The following is a 24621-nucleotide window of genomic DNA, read 5'->3' as shown; positions in this document are numbered from 1 at the left end:
TAGTATGACATTTTTTACCACTTTTTGGACGACATGCTATAGTATGACTTTTTTACCACGTTTTGGACGACATGCTATAGTATGACTTTTTTACCACGTTTTGGACGACATGCTATAGTATGACTTTTTTTACCACGTTTTGGACGACATGCTATAGTATGACTTTTTTGCCACTTTTTGGACGACATGCTATAGTATGACATTTTTTACCACGTTTTGGACGACATGCTATAGTATGACATTTTTACCACTTTTTGGACGACATGCTATAGTATGACATTTTTTACCACGTTTTGGACGACATGCTATAGTATGACATTTTTTACCACGTTTTGGACGACATGCTATAGTATGACTTTTTTACCACGTTTTGGACGACATGCTATAGTATGACTTTTTTTACCACTTTTTGGACGACATGCTATATAGTATGACTTTTATGCCAGTTTTTGGACGACATGCTATAGTATGACATTTTTACCACGTTTTGGACGACATGCTATAGTATGACTTTTTTACCACGTTTTGGACGACATGCTATAGTATGACTTTTTTGCCACTTTTTGGACGACATGCTATAGTATGACTTTTTTACCACTTTGTTGAAGACATGCTATAGTATGACATTTTTACCACTTGGTTGAAGACATGCTATAGTATGACTTTTTTGCCACTTTTTGGACGACATGCTATAGTATGACTTTTTTACCACGTTTTGGACGACATGCTATAGTATGACTTTTTTAACCACTTTTTGGACGACATGCTATAGTATGACTTTTTTACTACTTTTTTGAAGACATGCTATAGTATGACTTTTTTACCACTTTTTGGACGACATGCTATAGTATGACTTTTTTTTTACCACTTTTTGGACGACATGCTATATCGTATGACTTTTTTGCCACTTTGTTGAAGACATGCTATAGTATGACATTTTTGCCACTTTTTGGACGACATGCTATAGTATGACTTTTTTACCACTTTTTTGAAGACATGCTATAGTATGACTTTTTTACCACTTGGTTGAAGACATGCTATAGTATGACTTTTTTAACCACTTTTTGGACGACATGCTATAGTATGACTTTTTTACCACGTTTTGGACGACATGCTATAGTATGACATTTTTACCACTTTGTTGAAGACATGCTATAGTATGACATTTTTGCCACTTTTTGGACGAAATGCTATAGTATGACTTTTTTACCACTTTTTTGAAGACATGCTATAGTATGACTTTTTTACAACTTTGTTGAAGACATGCTATAGTATGATATTTTTGCCACTTTTTGGACGACATGCTATAGTATGACATTTTTTACCACGCTTTGAACGACATGCTATAGTATGACTTTTTTACCACGTCTTGGACGACATGCTATAGTATGACTTTTTTACCACGTTTTGGACGACATGCTATAGAATGACTTATTACCACTTTGTTGAAGACATGCTATAGTATGACTTTTTTACAACTTTGTTGAAGACATGCTATAGTGTGATATTTTTACCACTTTTTTGAAGACATGCTATAGTATGACTTTTTTACTACTTTTTGGACGACATGCTATAGTATGACTTTTTGACCACTTTGTTGAAGACATGCTATCGTATGATATTTTTACAACTTTTTGGACGACATGCTATAGTATGACTTTTTGACCACTTTGTTGAAGACATGCTATAGTGTGATATTTTTACCACTTTTTTAAAGACATGCTATAGTATGACTTTTTTACTACTTTTTGGACGACATGCTATAGTATGACTTTTTTATCACTTTTTTGAAGACATGCTATAGTATGACATTTTTGCCACTTTTTGGACGACATGCTATAGCATGACTTTTTTGCAACTTTGTTGAAGACATGCTATAGTATGACTTTTTTACCACTTTGTTGAAGACATGCTATAGTATGACTTTTTTGCAACTTTGTTGAAGACATGCTATAGTATGACTTTTTTACAACTTTGTTGAAGACATGCAATAGTATGACTTTTTTGCCACTTTTTGGACGACATGCTATAGTATGAATTTTTTGCCACTTTTTGGACGACATGCTATAGAATGACTTTTTTGCCACTTTGTTGAAGACATGCTATAGTATGACTTTTTTACAACTTTGTTGAAGACATGCTATAGTATGACTTTTTTACAACTTTGTTGAAGACATGCTATAGTATGATATTTTTGCCACTTTTTGGACGACATGCTATAGTATGACTTTTTTGCCACTTTTTGGACGACATGCTATAGAATGACTTTTTACCACTTTGTTGAAGACATGCTATAGTATGACTTTTTTGCCACTTTTTGGACGACATGCTATAGTATGACATTTTTTACCACGTTTTGGACGACATGCTATAGTATGAATTTTTTACCACGTTTTGGACGACATGCTATAGTATGACATTTTTACCACTTTTTGGACGACATGCTATAGTATGACATTTTTTACCACGTTTTGGACGACATGCTATAGTATGACTTTTTTACCACGTTTTGGACGACATGCTATAGTATGACTTTTTTTACCACTTTTTGGACGACATGCTATATAGTATGACTTTTATGCCACTTTTTGGACGACATGCTATAGTATGACATTTTTACCACGTTTTGGACGACATGCTATAGTATGACTTTTTTACCACGTTTTGGACGACATGCTATAGTATGACTTTTTTGCCACTTTTTGGACGACATGCTATAGTATGACTTTTTTACCACTTTGTTGAAGACATGCTATAGTATGACATTTTTACCACTTGGTTGAAGACATGCTATAGTATGACTTTTTTGCCACTTTTTGGACGACATGCTATAGTATGACTTTTTTACCACGTTTTGGACGACATGCTATAGTATGACTTTTTTAACCACTTTTTGGACGACATGCTATAGTATGACTTTTTTACTACTTTTTTGAAGACATGCTATAGTATGACTTTTTTACCACTTTTTGGACGACATGCTATAGTATGACTTTTTTTTTACCACTTTTTGGACGACATGCTATATCGTATGACTTTTTTGCCACTTTGTTGAAGACATGCTATAGTATGACATTTTTGCCACTTTTTGGACGACATGCTATAGTATGACTTTTTTACCACTTTTTTGAAGACATGCTATAGTATGACTTTTTTACCACTTGGTTGAAGACATGCTATAGTATGACTTTTTTAACCACTTTTTGGACGACATGCTATAGTATGACTTTTTTACCACGTTTTGGACGACATGCTATAGTATGACATTTTTACCACTTTGTTGAAGACATGCTATAGTATGACATTTTTGCCACTTTTTGGACGAAATGCTATAGTATGACTTTTTTACCACTTTTTTGAAGACATGCTATAGTATGACTTTTTTACAACTTTGTTGAAGACATGCTATAGTATGATATTTTTGCCACTTTTTGGACGACATGCTATAGTATGACATTTTTTACCACGCTTTGAACGACATGCTATAGTATGACTTTTTTACCACGTCTTGGACGACATGCTATAGTATGACTTTTTTACCACGTTTTGGACGACATGCTATAGAATGACTTATTACCACTTTGTTGAAGACATGCTATAGTATGACTTTTTTACAACTTTGTTGAAGACATGCTATAGTGTGATATTTTTACCACTTTTTTGAAGACATGCTATAGTATGACTTTTTTACTACTTTTTGGACGACATGCTATAGTATGACTTTTTGACCACTTTGTTGAAGACATGCTATCGTATGATATTTTTACAACTTTTTGGACGACATGCTATAGTATGACTTTTTGACCACTTTGTTGAAGACATGCTATAGTGTGATATTTTTACCACTTTTTTAAAGACATGCTATAGTATGACTTTTTTACTACTTTTTGGACGACATGCTATAGTATGACTTTTTTATCACTTTTTTGAAGACATGCTATAGTATGACATTTTTGCCACTTTTTGGACGACATGCTATAGCATGACTTTTTTGCAACTTTGTTGAAGACATGCTATAGTATGACTTTTTTACCACTTTGTTGAAGACATGCTATAGTATGACTTTTTTGCAACTTTGTTGAAGACATGCTATAGTATGACTTTTTTACAACTTTGTTGAAGACATGCTATAGTATGACTTTTTTGCCACTTTTTGGACGACATGCTATAGTATGAATTTTTTGCCACTTTTTGGACGACATGCTATAGAATGACTTTTTTGCCACTTTGTTGAAGACATGCTATAGTATGACTTTTTTACAACTTTGTTGAAGACATGCTATAGTATGACTTTTTTACAACTTTGTTGAAGACATGCTATAGTATGATATTTTTGCCACTTTTTGGACGACATGCTATAGTATGACTTTTTTGCCACTTTTTGGACGACATGCTATAGAATGACTTTTTACCACTTTGTTGAAGACATGCTATAGTATGACTTTTTTGCCACTTTTTGGACGACATGCTATAGTATGACATTTTTTACCACGTTTTGGACGACATGCTATAGTATGAATTTTTTACAACTTTGTTGAAGACATGCTATAGTATGACATTTTTACCACTTTTTGGACGACATGCTATAGTATGACATTTTTTACCACATTTTGGACGACATGCTATAGTATGACTTTTTTACCACGTTTTGGACGACATGCTATAGTATGACTTTTTTTACCACTTTTTGGACGACATGCTATATAGTATGACTTTTTTGCCACTTTTTGGACGACATGCTATAGTATAACTTTTTTACAACTTTTTTGAAGACATGCTATAGTGTGACTTTTTTACTACTTTTTGGACGACATGCTATAGTATGACTTTTTTACTACTTTTTGGACGACATGCTATAGTATGACATTTTTGCCACTTTTTGGACGACATGCTATAGTATGACTTTTTTGCCACTTTTTTGAAGACATGCTATAGTATGACTTTTTTACCACTTTGTTGAAGACATGCTATAGTATGACTTTTTTGCCACTTTTTGGACGACATGCTATAGTATGACTTTTTTGCCACTTTGTTGAAGACATGCTATAGCATGACAATTTTGCCACTTTTTGGACGACATGCTATAGTATGACTTTTTTGCCACTTTTTTGAAGACATGCTATAGAATGACATTTTTTACCACGTTTTGGACGACATGCTATAGTATCACTTTTTTACCACGTTTTGGACGACATGGTATGGTATGACTTTTTTACCACTTTGTTGAAGACATGCTATAGTATGACTTTTTTGCCACTTTTTGGACGACATGCTATAGTATGACTTTTTTTTTTAAACATATTTTGGAGGACATACAATAGTATGACATTCTTTTGACTTTTTAGACAACATACTATTGAAATAGTTATTGTATGACACTATACAACATACAGTGGGTACGGAAAGTATTCAGACCCCTTTAAATTTTTCACTCTTTGTTTCATTGCAGCCATTTGCGAAAATCAAAATAGTTCATTTTATTTCTCATTAATGTACACTTAGCAGCCCATCTTGACAGAAAAAAACAGAAATGTAGAAATTTGTGCAAATTTATTAAAAAAGAAAAACTGAAATATCATATGGTCATAAGTATTCAGACCCTTTGCTCAGTATTGAGTAGAAGCACCCTTTTAAGCTAGTACAGCCATGAGTCTTCTTGGGAATGATGCAACAAGCTTTTCACACCTGGATTTGGGGATCCTCTTCCATTCTTCCTTGCAGATCCTCTCCAGTTCCGTCAGGTTGGATGGTGAACGTTGGTGGACAGCCATTTTCAGGTCTCTCCAGAGATGCTCAATTGGGTTTAGGTCAGGGCTCTGGCTGGGCCAGTCAAGAATGGTCACAGAGTTGTTCCGAAGCCACTCCTTTGTTATTTTAGCTGTGTGCTTAGGGTCATTGTCTTGTTGGAAGGTGAATCTTCGGCCCAGTCTGAGGTCCAGAGCACTCTGGAAGAGGTTTTCTTCCAGGATATCTCTGTACTTGGCCGCATTCATCTTTCCTTCAATTGCAACCAGTCGTCCTGTCCCTGCAGCTGAAAAACACCCCCATAGCATGATGCTGCCACCACCATGTTTCACTGTTGGGATTGTATTGGGCAGGTGATGAGCAGTGCCTGGTTTTCTCCACACATACCGCTTAGAATTAACGCCAAAAAGTTCAATCTTGGTCTCATCAGACCAGAGAATCTTATTTCTCATAGTCTGGGAGTCCTTCATGTGTTTTTTGGCAAACTCTATGCGGGCTTTCATACGTCTTGCACTGAGGAGAGGCTTCCGTCGGGCCACTCTGCCATAAAGCCCCGACTGGTGGAGGGCTGCAGTGATAGTTGACTTTGTGGAACTTTCTCCCATCTCCCTACTGCATCTCTGGAGCTCAGCCACAGTGATCTTTGGGTTCTTCTTTACCTCTCTCACCAAGGCTCTTCTCCCACTATTGCTCAGTTTGGCTGGACGGCCAGGTCTAGGAAGAGTTCTGGTCGTCCCAAACTTCTTCCATTTAAGGATTATGGAGGCCACTGTGCTCTTAGGAACCTTGAGTGCTGCAGAAATTATTTTGTAACCTTGGCCAGATCTGTGCCTTGCCACAATTCTGTCTCTGAGCTCCTTGGACAGTTCCTTCGACCTCATGATTCTCATTTGCTCCGACATGCACTGTGAGCTGTAAGGTCTTATATAGACAGGTGTGTGCCTTTCCTAATCAAGTCCAATCAGTTTAATTAAACACAGCTGGACTCCAATGAAGGAGTAGAACCATCTCAAGGAGGATCAGAAGAAATGGACAGCATGTGAGTTAAACATGAGTGTCACAGCAAAGGGTCTGAATACTTATGACCATGTGATATTTCAGTTTTTCTTTTATAATAAATTTGCACAAATTTCTACATTTCTGTTTTTTTCTGTCAAGATGGGGTGCTGAGTGTACATTAATGAGAAATAAAATGAACTTTTTTGATTTTAGCAAATGGCTGCAATGAAACAAAGAGTGAAAAATTTAAAGGGGTCTGAATACTTTCCGTACCCACTGTATATATATATATTTATATATATATATATATATATATATATATATATATATATATATATATATTTATATATACATTCAGCCACTGGTTTCTGAAATTACTTCCCTTTTGAAGGCTCTGCTGTGACAATTTACCATCTGTACATCCAACAACGGAGCAGCGTTTCTTCCACATTTCCTTTTTGCTGTAGCTTGCTTGCTCCGCGACGCTGAAGGTTTTTACACTTCAGCGGAGTTCTGCTGCTCGGCAGCAGAAGGGCGGGGTTACACAGCCATAGTTTTGGACTTCTATAACTATATGACGTCATAACGGTACGGAGGTAAACATCTCGCTGAGAGGGCAGAGATACTGGTTTAGAGCTTTCACAGTGTTTATCTTGCACCCACACCCACTTTACTATCTAAAAAGTAAAGGAAAGTTGAATTTATACTTTATGGCGCCTTTAAAGCGGAATTAAGGAAGGACGTTTTGCTGGGAAAAAAAATGCAATGCACTAAAAGTATGATTCAGCGATTTAATAGGGTTTAGTTTGCACTTTTACAAAGTTTGGAGACCCATGAGAGTAAAAAAAAAAAAGTTTGAGACTGAAACAGCAGAGGCCAAGATATCGGGACGTTTAATCCGCACTGTGGGTCAGACTCTAAAATCATTAGATCCAGTAAAGCAGCTTGATAGCATCTCTCGCCGACGCGCCCCGTCCGGGAAACGTTTTACGGAGTCAGCGCCCCCCAGTTTGTAGAGCAGCTCTCCACTTTAAAATCTGCAGTCTTATCAAACACAGGGGACTTTATATATGACTTATTGGCCCAATAATTTAATCAAACATGAATTAACCTTGAATCAAAATGTAAAACCTCCAAACTGAATGTGTCAAAATGTTCGTTCTTAAGCTAGTCTTAAATTAAATGACAAACTCCTGTTCATGCGGGCCATTAAGAGATTGATTCCTGAAGTGTTTCCGGTGGAAGTGATAAGAAACAAACCCACAGTCCTCGTTGTGAAGGTTATCACATATAAACAAATCAATAGCTGAATACAGTCTGCAACACAACGAGACAAAACACAGTAAGTCTACAAGATCGTTACCTGGTTTAGGCTGCTGAAGCTTCTCATTGATTTTCAAAGAACTTTTTCTGACTGGATGCATTTTGTCCTCCCTTACTGATATTAGGAAGACAGTTATTAATGGCCAGTATGAACAGAAGGAAAGACAACGTACTATATACAGTATATATATATATATATATATATATATACATCAGCGTAAAAAAAAACTGCATAACAGAAATGCTAAACTAGATTTAATGGTCCCATATTTAGTTATTTTTGTAACCTTGATTTCCACATTTTTGTGGTTTTAAAAACCAAAAACTATCTCAACATAATTTTACATCACTCTAAAGCTTATCTCTAGTGCTCTACCTAGAAAAGGCTGTTTTGTGTTTGGGTATTTATGGCCAAAAAAAAATATCCTCAATTGATTGCTAAATAACTTCTCATAAACATCATAGAGAGCCATGTTTAATTGAAGAGGTCAACTGTAGAAACAATTACAGCAAACCTACTAAATTATACATTGTAAAGAAAAAAAATAGTTCTTGTCCACAAGTGTGCCAAATTCTGAGATTTGTTTAAATTAAAAAGTACCAATTACCATAAAAACATATTTGTAGTTTATAAATTGCAAATAATTTTGATTTATACAGACCATAGTTTTGGTTAATGAGAAACCTTTGCAGGCGTTGACGTCTGCACACCAGGGGGCGCTGCAGAGAGAGGTTACAGTATTTTAAAAACTAACAAATGCATTTGCAAAAAGTCCTGCTTTGTCTAAATTCGTTTGGATTTGTTAAGAACAAAAATGTGTAAAACACGGGCTTTGTCCTTTAACTGTCAGTTTGAAGCATTTTTGTTTTCAGGTTTTGTTCCCCGGTGAACATAAAAAGAAAATTATAAAAATGACTCAATAACGTGACGTTCGTGTGTTTACAACCGTATCCGCATTTATTTTCAGGAATTCTTCCCACACATATAAACATCCTGTACAAAAGGGGCCGAGCCTTCGTCTTCTTTTTTTTTTCTTTTTTTTTTTTTCCCTCTTTGTTTGGTCACAACATACAACTTGCATCATGATGACAACAATCAGCAATATCATACACCCACTTTGCAATATTCAAACTAAACATTTTCTGTGCAATACAAAATAAATGTACACATACTTAGATTTTATGATTTTTTTTTCCAAAAAAATAAAAAAATCGCTGGTATTTACAAATCCCACAACAAAAGAAGAGTTAAACATTCTCCACACCAGTTTTCTTTCACGTTGCAGCAGAAGCATGTACTCTTATTATTAACATATTGTATAATTTGTTTGTACAGATTGTTTTTTTTTTGTGTTAATATTTCATCTCCATGTAGTGTAACTGAAAAATAATAGAGCCCCTATGATACGGTTACTACATGAAAAAGGTTTAAAAACTCGGATTATATTTCTCTACGTGCCCTTAAAAAGAAAATGGGAGTTTATTTTCTGTCTACGTGTTCTTCAGTGTCGCTGTTCGTCCCGTTCAAGTATTAAAAACTGGATCACAGGATGGTTAGTTATCGTCAGTAAGGCAGAAATGATGTTTGCATGACGTGATCGGTTGACATTTCGCAGTCTCTCTTTTTTTTTTCTCTCTTGTATTAGTTTTCACATGAACTACTGCAGGTAAAAAGTAAAAACTTAGAATTTCGATGGTGAAAAAGAACTTTTTTTTTTTCTTGTTTTTAAAGCAGGTGATGGATTAAAAACGAGTCACCCGCTGATAGCGTAGTTGCATCTGGGCAGAAATAAAAGTGATAACACCAGACGAAATCTACAAACCACAAAAGGTACTTTACAACAACCAAAAAACTCTGCGGTGAGAAATAAAATCTATACATATATTTACTCGAGATTCGCGCCTGATTTTCGTAGAATGTGACGCGTCTGGACGTGTTTTTTTTTTGTTTTTTTTTACCCGTCGGCTCTCTCTGAATGTTCTCGTCCTTTTTGCTGCATGTTTGTGGAAGAGGCAGTGTTTTATGGCAATAGAAGGTAGAAGTCACATGTGCATATCATGCTGCACTAATATAGTGCAATGTAGTGCCTGAAACAAAGCAGGGGGTTGGAGGCAGGCAGGCAGTAGTTTCCATGAACGACTGAGTGCTGGCTACTCCTCCATCAGCATCATACAGATCGGTTTATCCCTCAAACGCGGGCCTGTGTGCCTCTGAATCAAGCAAAAAAAAAAAAAAAAAAAAAAAAAAAAAGAGAAGAAATGCCTCCCTTTTGTTCAAGAATGTAAAAGAGATTTGAGTCAAAAACCCAGTTGGGGATTGAGAAAAAAGGAATCCAAACCTTTTTATGGAGATTTTCCTCTCCCTCCTCCTCCTCCTCTTCCCTGCGGTGACTTTTGGCAACGTACGAACCGTCAGAGCATCCTAAGCCTCCAGCTACTCAGCATTTTTCGGGACAAGCAGAAAAAGGCGCGGGGGAAGAGTTGTTGGGATCGTGTGCTGCCGTCGTTGAGCGGCGGAGCTGGTTCTGCCTGCCGCGCCCGGCCTCCGCCGCGTCTCAAACGAGTCTTTAAATACAGAAATATGGACGTGGAGGTGTGGGGGGGAGGGGGAGCAAAAAACAACAACAACAACAACAACAACAGCAACAAAACAAACAAAAAAAGGCATTTCATTGAACACGCTGGAGGTCACGAAGGCTCTTCCCGAAAGAATATATTTGTTCCAAAAAAAAAAAAAAAAAAGCAACAGAAGAAGAGTGAACGGAGCTCTATTTGAAAATGGTTAAACCCCAACAGTGCCTCCGCTAAGAGGATTTTCTGTAATGTCTCCGGTCTGTGACGTGTCCATTCACGCTTTTGCAAACATCCGTGTCCCTCACTTGTGATGGCGCGATGAAGCGTTTTTTTTTTTTCTCCTTTCGACAGGTGAAGCGCTCGGCGAAGCCTCTCGGAAAGGGGGGGGGGGACTACATGTCCGTGTCCCCGTCGTAGGCGAGAGTCAGAGGTTTTAGTCGGTTGTTTTGTTGCCTCTGTCTCTGAGGTCTCTTTGGCTTTTTGCTGCGTGAAAAGATCAAAACAAAACAAAAAAAACAACAACAACAACAACAAAAAAAGAAAACAAGAGTCAGAACTGAACTTGGAAACATTTTCAAACCAACGCGCTCGGGCGTCGAATTACATGCCGGATGTTTTGGGTGAACGTGGTCGAAACTATGAAACAAGAAAATGCCGGCGAGAGACAGCAGGAGAGGGAAGTCCATTTGGAGCTTTTAAAAATGCTTTTTTTTTTTTTTTTTTTTACATCTTTTTATTTGTAGTTTTACCAATTTATTGGATTGTCTGAAAAACGACTGTCCCAAATTAAAAAGAAAACACAGATATCAATATATTGGCCGATATTCTTTAGATATTAAAGACGCGTTTTTAGCAACGAGGTCTCAGATGTGGTCATCAAACCCTTTTAAAGCTCGCGGTGAAGATACGTAACGGAGGCACATATCTTAGAGCGTATCGTCCACACTGACCATTTCAAACACAGACAAACGACTTTCTTTATAAGGAGGAAACTGTCTACAGAGTCGAGACTGGAATCGCTGCAGAGACGGAACGAACGGTGGAGAATCAGACTTTCGCACGCACGCGCGCACACACACACACACACACACACACACACACACACACACACACACACACAGGTTGTTTTCAGGAAAGAAAAAGGACACGTTTGTCTCCATTTAAAGGGTGTTAGCGAGTTAATTTGCATGCAGACTCTGTGCACATACCAGACATTTTTGCTACTTTGCCTCGAGGAGAAAGAAAGACCTTTTAGAGAAAGAAGTGACGACAGGATTTTCTTCATTTTCTTTGAATACGAGATCCCGAAGTAATACGGTGTGTAATATCAGAAATAGTCCCTCCGGAGGACGGCTGTGAAAGACAGTGCAGCTAATATTTAGCTGTGGCCCCTTACTGTATCATCAATATATATATATATATATATATTTTTTTTAATTTTTAAATGATTTATCTGGAGTTTCAGCCAGCAGGACAGGAAATAATACTTCTGAGCTTTCAAAACGTTCCTCCAAAACGTTCCTCCCAAAGGCGGAGACGTAGTGACGGAAACAGTCTCTGGAGGACACCAGACTATCAGACGGGCTACTTTGGGGAATTTTGCCCGGATAAGTTTCTTTGATTAAGAGTTGACACATTCCCAGCGGGGTAAACGTGAAACGTCAGCAAAACATTCAAAACCAGCAACGAACATTCAAATCCCCTGTTTGTTTGGTTTTTTTTACATCTGCGGCGATTCATGTTCACACCAGAGCTGCGTTTGTTTTCATTGTCGATTAATCTCCTGATTATCTTCCCTTTGTATGTTTTTAGATTTCAGAAAGTTGTTGGAATTGCTTAATAAAAACAGTTTAAAACCTACAAAGTACTCAGTTTTACATCATATACGTCAAAGAAAGGCAGCAAATGTTGAATTCAAATGCTAATTTTCAATCAGAAAGTCAATTATGTCTTGTTTTGTTTTTTTTCACTATGTTTGTTTAAACCTGACAAATACAGAGAAAACAAGTCAATATGTCTGATAATGTAGGAGGGAAATCAAAGGGGTTTGTGTTGCTGTAGTTTCTGTTTTGGCCACAAGAGGGCAGCGCAGCATCGCGCTACTGAAGCACTTCAGTGTGCTGAAGACTTGAATTTGATTTGTGGTGCAGAAACTCATCCCTGCAGTTCATATTCAGACATCTCTTCACGTCTCTCATACATTACTCTGCTTTTAAATCAAAGCTGAAACTGCAGCAACACAATATAAGTGTAAATAATTGCGTTTGGGCCGACGCGGTGCCATTACATCCTCATTGTGTAAACAAGGAGAAACGATTGAATGTGATTATCAGATCTGGTTCAGACGCTTCTCTGCTGTGGGAATCCCATTTCATGTAGTTTTTCTGAACATGAAGTGTAACTTGATTTTTTTTTTTTTTTGTCTTTAAATGAAAGCAATTGAAATTGAAAATAACAAAAAAAAAAGAACTAAAATGTACCGATGTTCTTACCGAATCACAAAATGAAAAGCTCCGTTTAAATGATCTTCTAACAATAGAAAAAAAAATGTTTATTCACATCCCACGAACCCAAAGTGAAGGAATCACTGGTTGCACAAGAGCCGAAACAAAGACCCAGTTTTCATTCCTTCACAATGAGGAAAAGGAACTTGTTTTTTTTTCTCATAAACGAAACAGCAGCGAACAGCGCGTGTCACTTAGTAATTTGGTCTTAACACAAATCAGCTGTAAGATAACGTCATCTGAATCAGAATCGATCGAAAATTATGATTTTAAATGAGAAATCACTGTTAAACAGAACCGATCGTTTAATGCAAACTTTGGTACTTTTTAGTTTGAACACACAGCAGCAGTTTAAAGTAACTGATTAGACTGTTATATATATGTATGTATATACTGTAGATCTTATACTTTCTATATATTTCTGTGTAGAATATATGTTTTTAATCCGTTTTGAAATGTAACTTTGCAGATTGAATTTTTTTATAAAAAAACATTTAAACAATTGAAAATGAGAAGCATGAAAATCCTGCTTACATATTTATGCGGTAATACCGTAAATAATTATACATAATGAGAGAGGCCACTTTACGTATCGAGTCCTTTTTCTTTGTCAACTTGAAGCACTCTATCGTTATATATCGACTTTCACTCAAAGGACTCGTTAGAAATTTGCACTTCTCTTTCTTCTCTTTTTTTTTGCTGAGATTTCGATGACAAGACGCTCAACACAAGTTTTAATTACATTAACATTTAGAGTTGGTGGTTGTTGCACTTTTGAACTTTAGTTGTTTTGTTTTTTTGTTTACTGCTGCCAGCTTTTTTTTTCTGCATCCAGGTAATATTTTTAATGTAACTGCGTGGCTTTATTTCTAAAACGGTGATTTGTGCCCAAGCGCGAGTTGTCGCAGAGTTCTGGTGTGAACACGCGAATCAGATTTTAAAACTACGTCAAAGCGGGAAGTAGAGGGTAAGTAGAGGGTTCAACGGTATCTTAAGAGCTCTAAAAAAGAAAATACAATAAACTCTCTAGGGCGGAGCTAAGAGAACCACTTCCTGGTTGGTCCGTCCTCACCTTCACCGGCACCTTCGCTCAGCTAGTCGGGCCCGACGAGTGACTCTTTGACGAAGGTCACGGAGGGGGGAGAGGAAGGTTAAGGACTGCGGGTGCATTTTTATTTATTTTTTTTACAGGAGGGTGTGTAGGTGGAGGTTTGGGTAGGGGGGGGGGGGGGGCGCACCCCTCCACATCCTCATTTAGCTGCTGCTTTCAGCCAGCTCTTGGCAATCGGGACAGGTGTAAGTGATGTCGTGTGCGTTTTGGCTCATCCACACCGTCGTCCCGTTGGCGTCGCTCTCTTGGGCCGTAAGAGAGCGATGCACCTTGGCACAGTAGCTGCTGCTCTCGCACGGAAATATAGAAATATAACAAATAAATAAATAATAAGGCAAACACAAAAGAATAAAAACGTGAGAGGGAGAGGGGGGTGTTTACGATCAAAACGGGCAAAGGCGGGGGGAAAAAAAAACACGAGGAGGGTTGGGTTTTTTTGTGGGTTTTTTTTTTATGAATGAGGATGATGGTGATAAAGGAGGGGGAGATTAAACTGGTCGACTCACCAAGCTAGGTATATCATAGACACTATGAATATGAGGAGCACAAAGGCTCCGGCTGCTACACCGTACACCCACATCTTCAGCTTCCCATCTGTGGAGGAGGAGGCGCGTCAGCTTGTCTCTTTGCACTCTAACACGCCACCGAGAGCCGTTAAAAGAAGTCTGTGAACGCTTTAGAAAACTTACAAACACCATATAATAATGCAGTTCAGGATTTTACAGTGTGATTTTATCATATGAACCCGTTACCGACAAAATATTTATCGGTGCCTGCTGGTACTTAAAGGTTCACCGCGTCAGATTCAGAGGGATCTATTGGCAGAGATTAAAATATAATATTCATAATGATGTTTTTATTCGTGTGTAATCACCGGAAATGAAGAATGGTTGTGTTTTTGTAGTATACCGTCGTCCACAAAGGGACCTTCACAGCCACTGCAGCTTCACCTGCAATCTGCAAGCTCGCCACTAGATGGCACCGAGTCTCTTTTAAATGTGGGTGGAGGAGAGGAGATATGAAATGGCACCATCAGGGTTCTCCTTCATAGTAATGTCAGTCATAAGAACACAAACCTCATCTAATAACTCGAGCCCGATCAATAGGTTGTAGATATATTTGCCTCCAACAATCCTTTTGGATGCTCGTTCACATGTCACAAGTACGGTGTTTTTTTTTTTTTTTTTTTTGTATTCGTTAAATGTGTCAAAATTAATGCGAGAGGAAGTTTAATGAATCGTGAAATATTGAATCTTGTACATTTTTGTGAAAAGGGGCCAATTTATTGACCAATACAAAAATAAATTTACAAAAAACGATGTTAAAACAGAATCCAACTGAGATTCGTAAAACGTACATTTTCAATTAACATTATAGGTTGTCTCAGGAAAAAAAAACATTAGCAAATTTTTTTTTATCAGATTTTTTTAACCTCCAAATACCTTCAATTGGGGTCTACTAATAACTGCTGTGATTAACGGGCAAAATCATTTGTTTTTATTGTACTTCATTCACACTGAAGTCAGTCCAGAGAACATGAGGCGGTAAGGTCAATGATCAATGCAGTGGGGCGTCGCTACATTATCTAAACTATACCTTTGTTTATTGTTTTAAAATGATGTTATCCTACTTGAAAATTCTGGGAAAATAAAAAAAAATAAAAAAACCAAAAAGCTATATATATTTTTAGGAATTACAGCATAATGTTACGTATGTTCTGACAATGTTATGCAATACGTACAACACTTTTAGACTGTTGTTCTACTTTTAAGAGGGACATTCTGGGAACAACAACAACAACAACCAACAAAACCTTCTTGCTTATAAAACAAAAAGGATGTAATATTCTCAGAGAATTCTTTAGGACAAAAAAAACGTCTCTCTGGGACGGCTGATCGTTGTTTAATATGAACAGAAACGGGACTGAAGTCCAATCAGAGCTGAAGTGGACCAGTTTGGTTCGTTGAAAGACAACAGTTGTTTACTATTAAAGTTGTAGTTCAGGACTTTCACATATAAATGCAATGTTATTGTTATTTCACAGAATAGGGTGCTTTTAAATCGACCTCACTTCCTGTTTAGCCCTGTCTAGGCAATAATTCAATAATGACTTAAATTACGACGGTTGAGACGCTGAAGGTTTAATTTATTTCCCCTTTCCTCTAAAACTCCCCGAATTTATGGTTCGGTAACCGATTGATGCAACAAAATCACTCTGTAAATCACACGTCGAATCAAAACGAGTTTTTCTTCAGATGCGCGCTAGAAGTGCGCTTCAAAAAAAGACAGCGGGCATTTGACAGGAGTGGGGCGGCGGGGGGGGGGTTACTGTATGTTTCCTCCTGACAAGACACTAACTCAATCTGTTCGGCACTCCTGCACCCTGAATGTTTATTCTGCCGTCATGCACCGTCGGTCAGACGCAGCTCTCAGATGTTAATGCAGCAGCAGCCAGCAAGAGTCAACCGCGCACCTGTAAAGACTTTTGCACTCATGAAAAGACGTGTGACGCTTCGTGCGTCAGTTTTAATTCATGCACACAGTAGGAATGTGTTAAACTTGATGTTAATTAAAGGCCGCCGAGACTAAATCTGCCAGAAAGACAGCGAAGTAAATTCTGCCGTTGTCGCGTGAAAACCTGTCCTAACTTTACTTGAAGGGTTTACGTGAGTGAGAAAATTCCACAAAAGGCCGGAGAGAAGCTTCAAAAAGACACTTTTTCTTCCGTGGAAATGTTTTAAATACAATTAAAAACACTCCTTTAAAACAGGACTGCAAGTGGGAGCTTTGGAAATCAAGTGTCTTTATGGACATTTGGACTCTTTAACTTCCGTACAATGAACATTTGCACGGATCTAACGGCTGTTTGTGGTCAATAAAGACTCTATTTATATCATTAGCTTGTTACCCAAAGAAATAAACCCAACAACGTCTTTGTTTTCCCCGTCCTGACTTCCTTCACATTTCCTACTTTTAAGCGTCTTTATGTGACGGTTTTTCTAATTACAGCCTGACACCTGGAAAAATTGGAGCATCTAAAGAATACATTAAATCAGATTTAGTTCAACAAAGCCTGGCATTTTAAAAGATGAAAGGTTTTCACTCGACAACGAACAAACACGTCTTCTTTACGTGCCTCTTGCATTTCTGAATAATTTCGATTTTTGTGGTTAAAAAACACGATGGTGAGTGAGCGTGCGGTGGTCCGACCTGGTCCGTAGGGCTGCAGGTACCAGGTCCGCCCGGCGCGGCCCGGCTGGATGGTGGTGGGCTGCGTGGGGTTGATGGCGCGGCTGGTCTTCACGTCCCCCTTCTTGTCCCCGGCGGTGGGGATCTCCAGGATGGGGATGGGGGCGCACTGGTCCAGCTGCCCCGCGGACGACAGCACTTCTGTGAAGCCTTCCTCGCACATGCACACGGCGGCCTGCAGGGGGCAGCGCAGAATCAAGTTTGAATTTTTTTTTAGTCTGAGCTGGAGTTAAAGTACAGAGTGTTCAGTGAGGTGGAGTGGAAGTGAATTAACCCGGAAAGGGGGCGGGAGGGGGGGAGGGGGAGGGGCTCTGGGGAGAGGCCAGGCAGGATGGCTGACCTGTTACTGACTGTTCGCAGGTTGAACTCCTGTTTGTCCTCAGCAGCCGTGTGTTGTGTGTGTGTGTGTGTGTGTGTATGTATGTGTGTGTGTGTGTGTATGTGTGTGTGTATGTATGTGTGTGTGTGTGTGTGTATGTGTGTGTGTGTGTGTATGCGTGTGTGTATGTGCGTGTGTGTGTGTATGTGTGTGTGTGTGTGTATGTGTGTGCGTGCGTGTGTGTGTATGTGTGTGTGTGTGTGTGTGTGTGTGTGTATGTGCGTGTGTGTGTGTGTGTGTGTGTGTGTGTGTGTGTGTGTGTGTGTGTGTGTGTGTGTGTGTGTGTGTGTATGTGCGTGTGTGTATGTGTGTGTGTGTGTGTGTGTGTGTGTGTGTATGTGCGTGTGTGTGTGTATGTGCGTGTGTGTGTGTGTGTGTGTGTATGTGCGTGTGTGTGTGTGTGTGTGTGTGTGTGTGTGTGTGTATGTGTGTGTGTGTGTGTGTGTGTGTGTGTGTGTGTGTATGTGCGTGTGTGTGTGTGTGTATGTGCGTGTGTGTGTGTGTATGTGCGTGTGTGTGTGTGTGTGTGTGTGTGTATGTATGTGTGTGTGTGTGTATGTGTGTGTGTGTGTGTGTGTGTGTGTATGTGCGTGTGTGTGTGTGTGTGTGTGTGTGTGTGTGTGTGTGTGTGTGTGTGTGTGTGTGTGTGTGTGTGTGTGTGTGACAAGTATCCATCTCATTCACTTTTAGTCAATCTAGATAAAAGCATAAGCTTCCAGAGGAAACTAAACTGTTTGCTGTGTGCGACCTGTCGCGGCCTCATCTTCATGCGCTGCATTTTTCTACTAATACCTGAACAATAGAACATATCAACCAGCGGCCGCACCGTCAACGCTCCTTTTAAAGCTCTTACACTCGTCTCAACCGCATTGGAGCCGCCACAGTGCAGAAAAGATTGGCCAAAACACAAGGAAAAAAAAAAAAAAGGAATTTAGAGAGACTTCATATCTGTCAATGCAGCGAGATAATTTTACTTGACAAGAAGTCTTAAAGTAAGCTGGTTCCTGTCTTGATATGTGTCAACTGATAAGTGTTCAAAGGTTTGAAATAAATAGACAAGAAAATAAATCACGTATTTTAAGTGGAAATGACTTTGTGGAAGCGTCTTGAAACCAGTCGGCGGATCTTGGAACGAGAAGGCCTCAACCTGACATTCAATTGTAACCCTGCCTTTAATCTGTACGCTACTCTGCCACTTGTTCAAACTATTCACACATCAGAGGAAAGGAAGCGGCCGACGGGAGCACATTGTGATTCAGCGTGTTCAGCATGTGGACTGGAGGGAGGAAACCGGGGGATTGAACCGGCTGACCTTTCAATTACCGGGCAACCTGCTCGACCGTCTGAGACACAGCCGGCAGAGAAACCTCCATCAACACGACGAGAATTTCGATGGCAGAAACTCGTCCGTAACTTTCAAAACAGCATAATTGATCTCATTCTTCCCGGATCTGAGATTTTACAGAACTATTTGCAGCATAAGGCTCGAAGATGAGAAGTTCTCATTGTGACACGCTGCTTAAAAACGAGAGCCTTGAAATGGATGTTTGAACAGAAGTTGTATCCTCGTATCTCGTTAAAAGTAACCCGACTGAAGGCGAAGACGCTTATCACGAAAAGGCGAGTTATATTTACTTGAATTGGGTCAAATGATCTGCGATCAGTTAGAACTGCTGAAAAATAAGAGCGTCTAGTTCAGGGCTCTCCAGCCATTTTTTCCACTGAGAAAAAGCACACTGCCACAATTTATTCACAGAGGTGAGCTCCACCCAAACCAGCTAAAAAAAAACATCTTTTACGTGAACAATGACAAATTGCAAGTTCGTTACTGAAAACCTCCTGATCTGGATTTGAAATCTACATCGTAGACTATATTTCAATTGGTTTCATAATCGGTTTTTTTTTTCTTTTTTAAGCGTGGGCGATTAAGTGCTTTTCTCAAGAGCATTTTAAGAGGAAGTTGCCCGAGCTACTCGAGGATTTCTCCAAAACTACGCTCAGGTACCAGTTCATTGGAAACACTGAAACTCAAACCTGGTGCCGTCGAATGCAACGGTCCTGCAGTAAATCCTACTTTCGTGGTAATGTTCTGTTTTAGAGAGGTGTAATCGAATTTAACGGTCACCGTGGATGCCATTTAAACTGCATCCATCATACAGAGAGGTGTTTTTTGTCAGCAGCTCTGTCCTCATTGATATGAATAGGAGGGGGGACGGTCGGGGGGGAGGGGGGGTATAAGAAGCTACGCTTGCAACGGCAGCAGAAAGCGTCAAAGTGACCGTCGAAGTTGAATGAGCACCTCTCTGTAACAAACTGAACATTTACAACCTTCGTGAAGGTAATATTCACTGCAGGACTTTTGTATTAGACTGCGTTTGTTTCAGCCTGGTGCTCCTAACAAACCGCCCGCCTGCAGGTTTTTTTGTATTTTTTTTTCATTCCCGTCTGGGGATTGAACCGATGACCTCAGAAGTCCTGAACTCCACTCTCAAGAATCTGCTGTGCTCCACTGGCTGGTACGCAACCTTTATTGAAAGACCCAAAACAGTTTTCAGAAGCTATGCGCCTTATTAAAATAAGATAAACGTGGAGATTCAACGGCTGCTTTTATCCGCCAGAACAAAAAAAAACAACAACAAAAAAAAAACCTGATTCTGCTGCAGGACTGTTGAGTGACAATACGGGGAAACGGCTTTAACGTCTTCACGCTTCCATCATTTTTTTATTCCCCTGCCGCATTCGCATTCGATTGCGTGTCACGGCGAGTGCACGGACTGCCATTCATCCAGGACTGACCCGTGCCTTCACCTCTTTTTATTCTTTTCTTATTCTGTTTTTTTTTTTTTTCCGAAGCGCTCTCGCCTCCAAAAAGCCGCATTCATCCGCGAGGTTCTCTTTTCATTTTCAGATAAAATCGCGACGCAAGGAACGCGAAGCCCGCTCACCTCGCTGCAGAAAGACTTCGGCATGAGACAGGGAGGGTCGCAGGAGCTGTTGTCCAGCGGAGGGTTCATCGGAGGACAGCCTCCTGCGGGGCCGAGACACGACAGAATCAAACAGAGTGCACGATGCTTTTAATACAGTACAATAAGCACAGGTCTCATCTTTGTTGGATCCGCTGCTCTCTGCAGCTCACAGCTGGTGGTAGTTTCAGATAAAAAAAAAACAACTCATATTTTCATGTCTAAAAGCTACAACTTGGTTGTACCTAGAACTTGATATATCGGATGTAGCCGGGGTTTATTTTGGATACTATTTGAGGTTAATAACCACGCGTTATACGCAGATGAATAGCCGTACAGGCAGCCGCCGCCCACCTCCTTCGCCTCGTACAGAAATAAAGTTCCCATATTTTTCAGGACAGTCTGCTTTTATTCGTAAATTTTTTTACCTCCTGCACCAAACGGACAACGATGGTTTCCCGACTCACCGTTGAGCTTTGGAGCTGCCGCAACCTCAACTTGCTCACTTTAAAGAAGATAAATTCAGCTCCACTATTTATTATTCAAAATACTGTAGGGCAGTGATTTCTCATCTTTACCGCTTTAAAACAGACTGAGGCGTACATGCGATCCCCTGACGCCGGTTTGATGTCTTACCACTTCTGAGTAGTTCAGTCATAATGAACCTTTCATGTATTTCTGTCTTATTTTAATACTTTTTTTTTTAAAGCTTAGATAATTAACTTAAAATGCCGCAGTTTTGATGATAAGTACGTGTTTTTGGTTCCAGCTTCTCAAATGTAAATATTTTTCTGAGTTTTCTTAGCAAGCAATTTAAATAAAGGAAATTGGCTTTCTGGGAAGTGGTGATGGACCTTTCTTTTTCCAGGTTTAATGGACCAAACTGATTAATTAAATAATACAACTAACAGCAGCATAATAAATAACCAAATTTAATATTTTCAGATAATATAATTAAATAATTCACCACAAACAAAAAGGAAATTTATGTAAATATAGTTTTGTCTAGGGTTTCCCAAATCGATTCAATTCCTATTCAATTAAATTTCAGATTCAATATGATCTGATATTGATTCGGGATAATTCAGTTGCAATACCAATTTTGCTTGAATATGAAACAGAATCTCTGAGAATTGATTCTGTAAATTGTACAAAGAACCCTTTAACATTGTGCATTATTAAAAATATGAATATTCACTATTAAGAATGGATCTAAAAGCAGTTACATTAATGCACCTTTTATTTAAAAGAACAATTCTTCACAACAAGAAGATACTCTTTCTTTCTGGTACAAGCCCCGCCCACTGAAGCCGCATAATCTCGTGTTCAAAATCTCCTTGGCTATTAGAAAAGTGTCAATCATCTGTAACGTGACTACCGACTGGCTGGATCTGACACCTCCGTTCCGTACAGACTCTGATTGGCTGTTTTAGGCTGGGGACAGGATATGGAAGCTCCTATTGGCTCAGTGAGATGTCAATCAAACCGGCAGAATAAGGACGCTATTGAACTTTACTGCGCTTGCCGGGAAGTTTCAAATGATACAACAGCGGATCGTGTGTATTATGGATGTAATAATACATTATTACATCCATAATACACACTGACTTTGCTGACTTCACCAGACCGGTTGTTGTTTGATCGTTGTTGGACGATAGGTTAACCTGTTTGTTTGGTGGTGGTCTGACAAAGCTGTTTACTGAACCTGCTGAGGTGATTGTATCTTGAAATGGTTCATATTAATAAAATCACAAGAATCTTAGCTTTCCACAGACCTCTCACATGCGTATACACATGAACTTTAGCACCGTAGACGAGTAAGTCGATGCCGCTAAAACGCCGACGGCACGCAAGTGGACCGTTCAAACGTTATTTGGCTAAAAGCGCGATCTGGGGAATGAATCAATATCGGATTATTCAAGTGAAGATCGATTTCAATCGGAAAATCTATTTTTTTTAAAACCCAGCTCAATTTCTATCCATCAAATAGAGATTTTCGCTGCTATAAACCTCTCGGGACCTTTTGTGGGGGTCCCAACCTCCGGCTGAAAACATTTTATTTTTTTTCATGGACTTAACAGGTAAGTCGACTAAAAGTCTCCAAAAACTTGTTTCCATAAGTCCCATAAAACATCCTTACCGGTGACGTTGAGTCCATCCGAGCGCTGACACCAGATTAACGGCCGGGTGGAGTTTGGACGACTGCTGCTGAACCATTTGTACTCGAAACATTCGCCACCTGAGAGCCAAACACAAACAAATCAACAGCCACAAAGGCAATTCAGGGGGAGGCTGCAGTGAAAGACCATTAATCACATGAGTGACAGACTAATAAAGCAGCTGCTAAGTTATGATAGTATAATAGGCTGCTGTCACATAATATGAGTGTGCCTTCACAGAAAAGGTCCAGTTCAATGTTTTAATCTCCAGTAAGAGCTTTTGCTTAATGACTTTCTATCAATGCTATTATGACTTTATCAATATCCCCATCAGTGCAGTAAATGACTGTATTTCCCGACGGAGGCCTGTGTAACCAATCATCAGTCCGGCCAATTCGTCTGGCGTAAATGAACAATTTAACCTTGGACAAAAGAAAGATCTATTCTCCGCAGGCTTGGCTACAGTATCGCCGCTTCGGTCGACGCCCCGGCTCTATCTCCTGCTTCCACGGGACAATTTGTCTGAGACGACTTAACCCTTTATGGTATTCTTTTTCTAATTCTTTTTTTTTATTATTATTTTATTGCTCCGCTATGTTTGAAATCGTTTCTCAAATGCGTTGAAGTATCTTTGAGTCAGTCACTTTGAACTGGTCCTTCCCACCATCTTTAAAAAGCAGATTGGAGTTTTACAACCACAGAGATATTTCTCAAGAGGAGGAGCAGGAATTATTTCTGGAGGCAGAAATAATGTCAGTGGCTGTGTTGGATGTGAGAAGCTCCGTAAAGGCTTAAAAAAAAAAAAAAAGAAGGGCGACAGATGATGATTTTCAACCATGTTCACTGAAAAAAAGATGAATTCAAACCCAGCTGTTAGGAGGGGACTGCTCTTAAATAGCATTAAAGTGTGCATATCACACATATTTACACGCCAGTGGAGGTAGAGCTGCCAAGCAAGGCGCTCCAAAATCACGAATACATACTCACTAATGAGGGAGAAAAAGTTATTACCATTCAGGTTTGCTGCTTTAGGACTGCACAAAAATGAATGTACTGCTATGCCTCATGTTTTACACTAACACCACCAGAAATCCCAAAAAATGTTAATCATCCGGTGAAATAAATCAACATCCATGAGCTGGAAAGCCATAACACTTTGTAAAGATACTCATGGTTCCCAGTAGAGCAGCATGATTCACAATAAAATCAGAAGCAAGATAACGTTGTTTTTTCCTTAGAACTGAGATCACGACTCATATTTTTCCAATATAAATGTTTATTGCTTTAATTTACCTGATACAGAAGATGACTAAAACTTGGTGCCTAATAAAGGCTATAAGATATTCTAGTAAAATATCACTAAAAATAAAAACATTGAGGTTAATCGAGTAAATCACGTCAATTTCAGATCAATCGTATCAATGAAATGCTACTGCTGAGTCTAATAAAAAAAAAGACCAGCGACTCAAAAGACTTCAGATAATTTATGATCAATGATTAACCCGACAGAGACAATTTCATCGTATTCAAACAGCATCCAAATCATTACAATGACTGGTAGTTTTCCCTTTAGCCGAGGTGCATGGTATTCTCAACGGGCGGGCAGAACTCAGAA

At 39.1% G+C, this 24621-nt stretch overlaps 1 protein-coding gene across 1 annotated transcript in view; it reads right to left on the bottom strand.

Moving 5' to 3' along the window:
* Window positions 1-8529: 8529 nt before the first annotated feature.
* The window catches only part of LOC138193736 (thrombospondin type-1 domain-containing protein 7A-like), a 152803-nt gene continuing 136711 nt past the window's right edge, over window positions 8530-24621 (bottom strand). Inside the window, exons 25-29 of the mRNA XM_069141934.1 lie at window positions 22988-23086; window positions 20830-20912; window positions 17467-17680; window positions 14763-14850; window positions 8530-11124 (exon numbers count right to left, since the gene is read on the bottom strand). Of these exons, the coding sequence (XP_068998035.1) occupies window positions 11034-11124; window positions 14763-14850; window positions 17467-17680; window positions 20830-20912; window positions 22988-23086 (575 nt within the window). The 3' untranslated portion in view covers window positions 8530-11033. The remainder of the gene's footprint in view (window positions 11125-14762; window positions 14851-17466; window positions 17681-20829; window positions 20913-22987; window positions 23087-24621) is intronic.

Source organism: Embiotoca jacksoni, unplaced genomic scaffold, assembly GCF_022577435.1.
Source record: "Embiotoca jacksoni isolate LCO1_2020_lvr unplaced genomic scaffold, fEmbJac1.0.p SCAF_93, whole genome shotgun sequence".
NCBI classification, from domain to species: domain Eukaryota; kingdom Metazoa; phylum Chordata; class Actinopteri; family Embiotocidae; genus Embiotoca; species Embiotoca jacksoni.
The sequence above is the reverse complement of the archived record's forward strand: the minus strand, read 5'-3'. Positions and strand labels throughout refer to the sequence as shown.